The sequence below is a fragment of the Styela clava genome, chromosome 6 (assembly GCF_964204865.1).
Source record: "Styela clava chromosome 6, kaStyClav1.hap1.2, whole genome shotgun sequence".
In the NCBI taxonomy this organism is placed as follows: domain Eukaryota; kingdom Metazoa; phylum Chordata; class Ascidiacea; order Stolidobranchia; family Styelidae; genus Styela; species Styela clava.
The window spans coordinates 10,925,222-10,934,459 of record NC_135255.1 but is presented as its reverse complement, the minus strand read 5'-3'; the positions used below and the strand labels follow the sequence as shown (position 1 = coordinate 10,934,459).

The 9,238-nt window shown below is 35.4% G+C and overlaps 1 protein-coding gene across 1 annotated transcript; it reads right to left on the bottom strand.

The window, feature by feature from the left end:
- Positions 1-3,381: 3,381 nt before the first annotated feature.
- LOC120331423 (uncharacterized) lies at positions 3,382-7,456 on the bottom strand. The gene is made up of 3 exons (XM_039398500.2): positions 6,558-7,456; positions 6,392-6,471; positions 3,382-5,837 (listed from the first exon to the last, which is right to left on the bottom strand). Exons 1-3 carry the CDS (start codon positions 7,251-7,253, stop codon positions 3,932-3,934), a joined length of 2,682 nt encoding a protein of 893 aa, XP_039254434.2. The 5' UTR covers positions 7,254-7,456; the 3' UTR covers positions 3,382-3,931.
- Positions 7,457-9,238: the final 1,782 nt, after the last annotated feature.

The following is a 9,238-nucleotide window of genomic DNA, read 5'->3' as shown; positions in this document are numbered from 1 at the left end:
AATGATTACCTGAATGTTTTACTAGGTTTTGTGTATATTGTCAGCAAAAAACGTTAAATTATTTCGTAATTTTCGTGTCATTTAATTTCTGACGTCGAAGTCGAAATTAAAAAATTTGAGGTCAAATTTATATTTAATATTCCGAAAAACTAACTTACAATGCAATTCTTGAATCAGTTATTTTTTCACGCCCAAATCTGTAATATACAGTGATATATAAAGTAAATTTCTACCGCCATATTGGGTCAAACGAATGGTAAATGGAGAAATTGCCTATTTGCTATACAAGATCACAATAAAGTGTATTATGTAGATCAAATACAACCACACTAAAACATTGAATCATCATTTTGATTAGACCACTTCAATTTAAATTTTTAAAACATCGCTGTAATCGACCGAGAATCGCAGCATCGAATAATTTTTCATCGTTGTAATAATAGATCTATGACTAACACAGAGAAATTTCAAACCGTTGCAATTTTTTCGAGAAAGGGAAAAAAGGGTTTCAACATGGTTTTAACTTTAGAAATGATGTAATGTAATGCGATGGTTGGAAGGTTTCCTTGGGCGATATGTGATGTCATTTTGCCAATCAAGTGAGACCGACCGTTCATCCGTGATTCTCGTGTGCGGTTGTCGACATAGAAACCTAATAAGTTTGATTTTAAACAAAAATTCATAGATTTATTCCACTTTTGATAAACTTTTTTTAGTTTTCATTATTAAAAGTCAACGACATCGCTGTAGGTAAAGTGAAGTATATACATATAGTCTTTCAACCCTACAGTTTTTGCCTTGCTATCTGTGATCACTGTTGCATTTATAATAATATACAATGAAGAGGTCACATTTTATATGCTCCTATTTTCGCAAGTATTTTTTGATATATTCTAAATCAAAACAAATTGACTAATCACAAAGTAACTTATGTATCAAGAGAAGCGCGCCAATACCTCATTTATCAATAATCATAGTAAAAAAATTCGAGTAGAATAGTATACAATCGAATAGATTCAAATCGGTATTACTTAAAAATTTTATATTCACATATTTTTTCAGTAGTGTATGACATTTGAAAACGTAAACGAATTACGAACGAATTCTACGATGTGATAGCTGGTTTTACTTTGGTTGATATCCTTAGGCGATGTATGATGATAGTTTACATAAAAATTTGTATTCTGCCTCAACTGTAATCCGGTTACATATGAAATCGTTCGGGCGCAACAATTTTCCGTAATCCTGAAAATCAAACGTTTACCTTGGCGAGGAAATGTACATACAACATGTCAGTCGTTTATAAAATTCTACGACAACGGCTTTTGAAACTTTGCCTACTTTATATTTGCTTTTCTATTTCGGTTTCTACACCATTTTGTGTAGCATACAAATCCTTCCTGATGATTTGTGTTTGCGATATATATATATATATATATATGGAATAATGTTGGGCCTGTCATATATTGCTCTAATTTGGTAAAGTATGGTATTATTTCTTCTGCTATGAAAACATCGAACGAATTCTATACCAATTTTTTTTACCAAACTACCTAACTATTTGATTCAGCTGGGCTCGAATATCAGCAAACGCTTAATCACCTTTTACCAGATCAAAATATTATAAAATTATAATTTTCAATAAAATTATAAAAATATTATTTTTGTTGAAATTTTTGCCTTAAACAATGCTTCACGCACTACTTGATAAGCAAAAATGCGTAAAATGATCAAAGCTTGCGATTTCTGGTATAAAATTTATGGAAAATAAATTGCATTGCAATAATAGGTAGCTTCACCAAACTGATTTGGTATTGCTATTTGAATTTTCCTTCAAGCATTGCATTGTGTTTCACTTAATTTACTACCAGATTATTCGAAAATTTATCCTACTTTTAGTTAGTTACCAAAATCTATTGGAATGAGTTATTCCAAACCTTGCACTCAGCATGAACTTGGAATCCCAACTTGGAAATGTGAGAGGCCAAACTCATAATGTAATTTGTATACATTGGTATTTTGCACTAACAAAATTTAGTTGTGGTCTTAAAATATGCTCATTTGAATTTCTAAGAAAACCTTGGCAGTTGACGGGTGGGAATGTACTAATACTTTTTGTCCAGTTTCATATTTTGCATGTTCGATTATACGCAAAATTTTTGTGTTGTTAGTCGTTACAATGTTGAAATCACCCTTTCGAGTTCAAAATTGAGATTTTATGCGATAGACATATAATTAATGAACGACATTCTCACCGTATTGCTTCAAAAACAAGCATTTTAATGACAAACTTCACAAGTGCTCATTTTCTTTTTAAGTATGAGAATACAATCGATAAGTTGGTTGGAAAACAATTGCAAATCACACTTTTGAGATAGATGAAAGGCGCCGGGTCACCGCTGATTGCTTTCTGCGAAAATTGACCAAACTAAAAGTAACTCTAAACATTTTCCGGTCTGAATCAAATACTATTATTTAGTCTGCTCTTCGTTGGAAGGCGTTATTAAAGCAGATGGCTACCCGGTAATTTTATCAGCAAATTAAAAAGACTTAACCATTGATTGCCAATTTCTTTAGTTTTCTTGACAGGAAACAATTTGTCGCACATCTCATTACAGAATCTAGTCCACCTTTAGCAGATTACTACAAATTTTTTTGAAATATTGTAAAATTAGTACTCTTTACCTTCTTCAATTTGGATAGTTCAAATTTTTAAAAGACTGTCATTTTAGTAAGCTGGTCTTGATTGTTTTTTAGATGACCTCTTTCAAGATTGTAACGACGGTAAAGTGGTACCGGACAATAAAACAAACTTGACTCTCTTTACTGAACGCGTATTATCACAAAATATGTTTGCAAATATTGAAGTATTCGTCTATGGCTGTCGATTGTGTTGTTCCGTAGTTCAGAACGTCAAACATGCATGTACAAAACTACAATTATATTTTTTTTAAATGTTAGTTGTAAGTCGTAGTTTCACAATTCGGTAGTAAAATATTTTACACTGTTCTCGATTTGAAATTGATTTAATATATGATCCAGTAATATTATTCCTCTTTTACTGAGATTGTGTCAGTCACTCAATGAAGTGAAAAGGTTATAATTTTAGAGTGAGAGCCTGTCATTCTTATGCGACTGCTGAAACAGGTTTGTAAGCAGATTGCTGTAACCTAACAGGAACTACAAGCCTGAAGCCGAAGCCATATTTGACCCAAAATTTATTTGATTTTCTTCCGAATTCCTATCTATTTTACCTTAATTGCTAACCCGTTTGTAACAAATTAGATATATTTTATGATCATGTTTTTTTATTGAAATACAATAATATAGTGCTGTGAATTACCTCACACACACAGTATTAATAAAATAATACAGAAAAGGATAAAAACAGATAAGAACAGTAAGTTGACGCTAGGAAAATATCGCGAAAATATGTAATAGCGAATTAAAATTTTAATAACAATAATTATACCAGGCGATCGCATCTTTCAAAAATCACAAAATAAAACAAAAATTGGCTGATAAAATATCAAATATAAATTATTTTATGGAAGCCAATAATTTATTCTCTAAAATAGAAATGCATGTATATTACAATACAAATAATTACGAATATAATTTAGCGTTAATACACAAAGCAAGAATTTTAAAAAATAATACGAATTTTAAAGGAAAATGAGAATCATTATGTCTTCATAAAGACGGTATATAACGTTCAATACTAAATATTGGTGAACGGAAATAAATATTCATAATTCTGATAAGTCTGAAACCATTTCACAATTTGGAACTTTGCAGCACTCACAAAAAATGCTTTGTGGAAATATGTACATACAATTGGTATTTCACAGTAATTGAACTATAGTGTCGCTTTTTCAAGTTGAAATCTTAGGCGTGTGATTTTATAATTATACTAGAGAATAAGAATGCTTTAGATAGTTGGCCAAGAACCCTGCTGATGGGTGTATATCGAAGACGGAACTTGGTGATACTGGTGTTGATTTTCGTGTTGTAGATATGAATTAGCATAATAAGGATGATGTCGAAAATGATGCATATGCGACATGCCATTGGCTTGGGTAGTTTGGACATTTGTATTTCGATAATCGAAGTGATTTTGGTTGGCATTGGCACAGTTTGAAAAATTCGAAGTTGCCATATTTATTGGACTGTTAGCGGCGGCCATGTCTTGAACGTCTTGTGAATGTCCGACCTCACAATACTGGGAAGAAAATAAATTTGGAGCAATTGATGCTGAAAAATGTCCGCGTTGAATTTTTCCTTGTAAATCTCCTTGATGTGTTGAGACTGTTTTGTATCCAGCATCCTGCTTTACATTCGATATGTTGTTAGAAATTTCACCACCATAAAAACCTTCGTACTGTCGTTGTGCCGCCGTGTTACACATCGAAACATTGACATCACATTGACTGGTATCAGAGGATTTGCCGCTTGGAACTGTTCCAGTATAGTTGGAGGTAAATGCAGGATTTGCGTGCTTTGGGATTTGATGGCCCGTTGGGGACATTTGCTCTGTTTTAACTGGCACAGTAGGTAACATGTTCGAATTTTGCGACGCTTCGTATTGTGTTACCGGCGAGGGAATACTTTTTGGAGACCTTTGTGACATTTTTTGTGGCGACGAAACCTGACCGCCGTGCATCGAAAAAGTTGACGTGGGAACCGTAGGAGATGGCTCCATTCCACAACTTGATTCATTTTGCGGGTACTGCGTCATCGTTTGATGTTGTTGTGGAGAGGTGGAATGTTGTCCTATCTGTGGAACCACTCCGTCTAATGTCCCAGAGTCGACTCTAGTAAGCGGTGAGGATGAGCTACCCTGTATCCAACCAGAATTGGTTGACGACGAGGATGATACTCTTCTCAAAGGCATGAATGGTTGATGGGGTGATTGTGAATCGTGCATTGTACCCTCGCACTGTCCGTGTTGAGCACGAGCGGAATAGTCGACCGGGGACATCATTGCTTCACTGTTTTCGTAGTATATTGACCCTTGATTTTGTTTCGAATAATCCAATCCTGCAGATCCAGGGTATCCTTGATACCGAGATGTCATTTGCGCCGAGTTAGCATTTGAATACTTTCCATAGTCCTCATAACACGAATCATTTCCGGCCATCAAGGTGTCCTGGGCTGTCGCAGAAGTATAATCTTGATGCATTGCATGAGAATATGGGTGGGGCAGTTTGCCTAAAACGTTCAGGTGCTGCGGACGACTCATTGATTTAGCATCGATGTGATTATTTTTATGAGTGTCGCACATTGACTCGTCTTTTAGTCCGCTGTTTTCATGTTCTGTAATTTGCATTTTGGAATGTATTTCGCCATATGCCGAAGCACAAGCAATTGAAGATGACTGATTCTCGTGTAGAGAGGAGTTAATATAGTCCATATTCATTGGGTTGCTAGCTGCCGTGACGCTAGATTGTCCCATTGAGGAATTAACAAAATGAGACGAATCATTTGACATTGGGTAGTAGGGACTTGTTGTTGGCCCATGCAATGAGGAAGATGTGGGTGAAAGTTGACCATAAACTTCACCATTTGTGGGTGATCGATGCTGGGTAATTGGATGCGCCACCAGAGCAGCTTGTTGCTTTTTCAAATTAATTTGCGGCATTATTTGCTTTTTGCATGGTACTTGTTGCTGTTGGCCTGGTCCAATCATCTGGCTTGGATTGGTTTCTCCCGAAATATTTTTACTGCTTTTCCTTCTGCGAGGTTGGTATTTGTAATCTGGGTGATCTTTCTTATGTTTAATACGAAGTCTTTCAGCTTCGTCGACAAATGGTTTCTTTTCTGCATCACTCAACAATCTAGAACAAAGACACACAAAATTGAAATTTATGTTTTAATTATTAAATATAGGAAGTTTACTCAAGACTGTTTATGGTAGAGTCGCATTTAGAAACGTTTTATCCATATTGCAAATATGTTTTAATTCTTAGCAAACATAAACATAGTTATAACAATAGATGAAGAACAATTGACTCATCCGTCAACGGCAATTAATTACTTTTATCTATGAAGTAGAGTTCAAAGTTCAAGTGCAGTATTGTACAACACCTGTATTTGCGATTGAAAAACGAAATTACAGACCAACATAAGCTCCGCTGAACCTAATTTTCTATATGCCTGCGTCGCTTCCTTGTTTAGGACAGACTCCTGGCATTAAGAAGTATACTAAAGACCCGATAAAACTCAATATTCTATACCGTGGCTGTTTCTTTTATTCAAAATATGTGAATTAGTAATATGTATGAAGAATTTTATATCAGATGGTCATCCATTATACGATTATATCGCAATATGTGTGTTCTGCGGACCATTTGTCATTCTATGCTATGTGTTATACGCTCATATTGCTTACCTCCAAAGTTTTCCCAATGTCTTGCTCAGTTCAGCATTATGCAGATGTGGATACTGGTCGGCTAGTTTTCTTCGTGCCGCCTAGAAATAAATTAATACAAATAAGTCCGGAACTGCAATGAATATGTTTAACAGTGATAAAAACAAATTTCAAGATCGTTATTTACCTGTGCCCACACCATAAAAGCATTCATTGGTCTTTTGACGTGTGGCTTCGATTTTTGCGATCCGCCCCCACGTACAGGCATCGGCACTAAAGTCCAATCATATCCTTTCAGCACTTGACTGACCGCGTCTTTTATATCTTTAGACATGTCGTCCACGTCACCTCCGGAATTGGATTCTCTGTCAGAGGAAGAGTCATCACCTCCCAATAACGATGAGCATGTGGATGCAGTTGATGCCGATGATAATGTGCTACAGAGTGGAGTAGAAGTTCTTCCCGTTGCAGAACTGGTGCTGGAACCATCAGCGCGTGACTGAATCAGAGTCGCGGCAGCTCTCGCTACAGCAACCGCGGAACTAACATCGCATAGGTTGCCGAGACTAGAGGTATTCCCTTCAATATTATCATCATTTTGTTCATGTATATAATTTTTCAAGCAACTTTCTTCCTTCATTGATTGTCCGTCATTTCCATCGAAGGGAGTTAAACTTCGTGCCATTAAATCTCCTCTTTGCTTGTCGTGGTACATCGGTAAAGAAAATGCATTACTCTCAATACTTGTGGAGCCTGCCATACTGTCACCACCGTTCTGATTCTGTATTTGGTTTTGATAGGTATAATTCGATCGTTGTTTTCTATTGCTGGTCTGTCGATTTGATGTTCGTGTTTCAGTAAATTTCGAATCCGATCCAATCATGATATTATGACATCGGGTTATTTAAGTTTCATTACAGCTATATCAATGATATATCTATGATAAATAAGTAAAAATTATATTAAATAGACCATAAATGATAAATCTCTCAAGCTCATTAAATGGTAGTGTATACAGATTAATATTTAAAACAATTCATATACTAATCATACTTCTATCTATCTGTAACTGAACTGCTCTCTGCCACATTCTTTAAAATGAAACCTGTCCGTCGAGAAAGCCGAGTCGTTATGAACGAAAACTCAGAATCGTCTCGTCTTAAATAGTTTGAGCATCGCAATTGCTCGCTATGCGGTTCAAAGCGCGCTCTCGCTTGAGGTGACATGCCAAGCCTTACCTTCTGTGCAACGAGAGACGTACAGTATTTCAAGCAGAGACATCATATTGCTATTTTAGGCACGACCATTTTCTGACAAAAATCTGAGAGACGCTTCCGAGTCTGAAGCAAGTAGTCGTTTTATCCTAGTTTAAAAATATTTTTGTTGTCGTTAAGCTGAAAATGGGTAATTCATGTATGCCGCTTTAAGATCTGTATATGGCGCGTGATTGGAAATCTACGATAAATAACTAGTATATAACTAAGTTTGTCCGCTATCGAAGATGTCGATCATTTGTACTTTTTGCCTTGCTACTAGAACCAACTAAAATTGTTTGTTTTAGTGAGAATAGCCCGACTGTGGCCAATCTCTACTTCCACTTCCAAAGCTTAATATAATATCGCTTCATCTACAATGTACGGTAATCATAACTTCAATTTCTCCTAATTCTCTGCAAGCGATTTCAAAGTTAAATATTATCGAAATGGCGTTAATGCTTTGATTTCTTTTACATACTTCACGTTTAAAAGATGTCTGAAATTCTATTTGCTTGTGAATGTCATAAAACGTTTACGTCACATTCACTAAACTTCATTTAATGAGGACAAATAAAAAAAATAACCCATGTGCCACACAATTTAATTGTATTGATATAACTATGACAAAACTGTGAAGCTGTTGGACAAAACATTTTCCATCTAATTTTTTTTTATTATGAATGATGTGTATACACTAAAATGGTCGCGATTACTATTTCTATTTACAACATAATTTTCCGGCTTAAACTGATTGAGCGAAGGGATGTTTTATTTTCTATAAAGCGCAACATGTGTGCCTATTTTTTCAGCCAAATACCTTGTTTCATAGGGTCAAAAATATTTGTAAAATTAATGCAGAAGTCAAAGTTATTTGAATTGAAATGATGCAGTAGTAGTATTCTGTCACTGTTTCATGCCAATTAGCATTACGGCATAACCTACAATCTGAAATTATGAATGAAACATTCCACAGCATGTATAGCGGTCGTTCAATATCGCGCGCGAAATTTAGCTTCTCTATCATGCTGTCGGAATTTCTAAAAATAACTTGGTAAGGTAATTTGACGTTTTCGGACTATTTTTTCACGCTCTATGCAACTTTTTTTGCGATTTTTATAATCTCCAACGAGAGGGTTGCTCACGAGCAGGGATGCGTTACTAACTCGTCTTTGAAGTGAAAAGTGACGCGGTATTTGAAAGTTGGGTGAAGTTTGGTTGACCCTAGGCTATTTTTACCATTCTTTGACGCAATGCTAATAAAAGTTATTAGTATAACAATGCGGACAAAATTGCATAAGCTGATTGTTGCCAAATTTGTTTTTCAAAATATAATTATAACATGCATGTAGTAACAACGGGATAAAAATACAAACCGGCGCCAGACGCAACGTAACGTAACCACTCGCTTAAAACTGTCTAACACCCTGCGTATAAACAACTATTGCATATTTTGGGATTATTGCTCTTGTTTTTAGGGCTGCTGTGAGGCTTACGTAAGGGCATATTTGTGATCGTAAGCAAAATAAATGAGAAAGTGTTGAAAGTCGTAGAAACGATTTTTCTGGAAGCTAAACCAACCAGAAAATATTTATCCACGGCGGAAATCAAGAGT

What these genes read in the sequence shown, in the direction of transcription:
- LOC120331423 (XM_039398500.2), bottom strand. Translation starts at nt 7,253, where the DNA reads ATGATTGGATCGGATTCGAAATTTACTGAAACACGAACATCAAATCGA. An exon ending in CTTTTATGGTGTGGGCACAG is followed by an intron (nt 6,472 to 6,557) that starts GTAAATAACGAT and finishes ATTTATTTCTAG; the next exon opens with GCGGCACGAAGAAAACTAGC. An exon ending in ACATTGGGAAAACTTTGGAG is followed by an intron (nt 5,838 to 6,391) that starts GTAAGCAATATG and finishes TCTTTGTTCTAG; the next exon opens with ATTGTTGAGTGATGCAGAAA.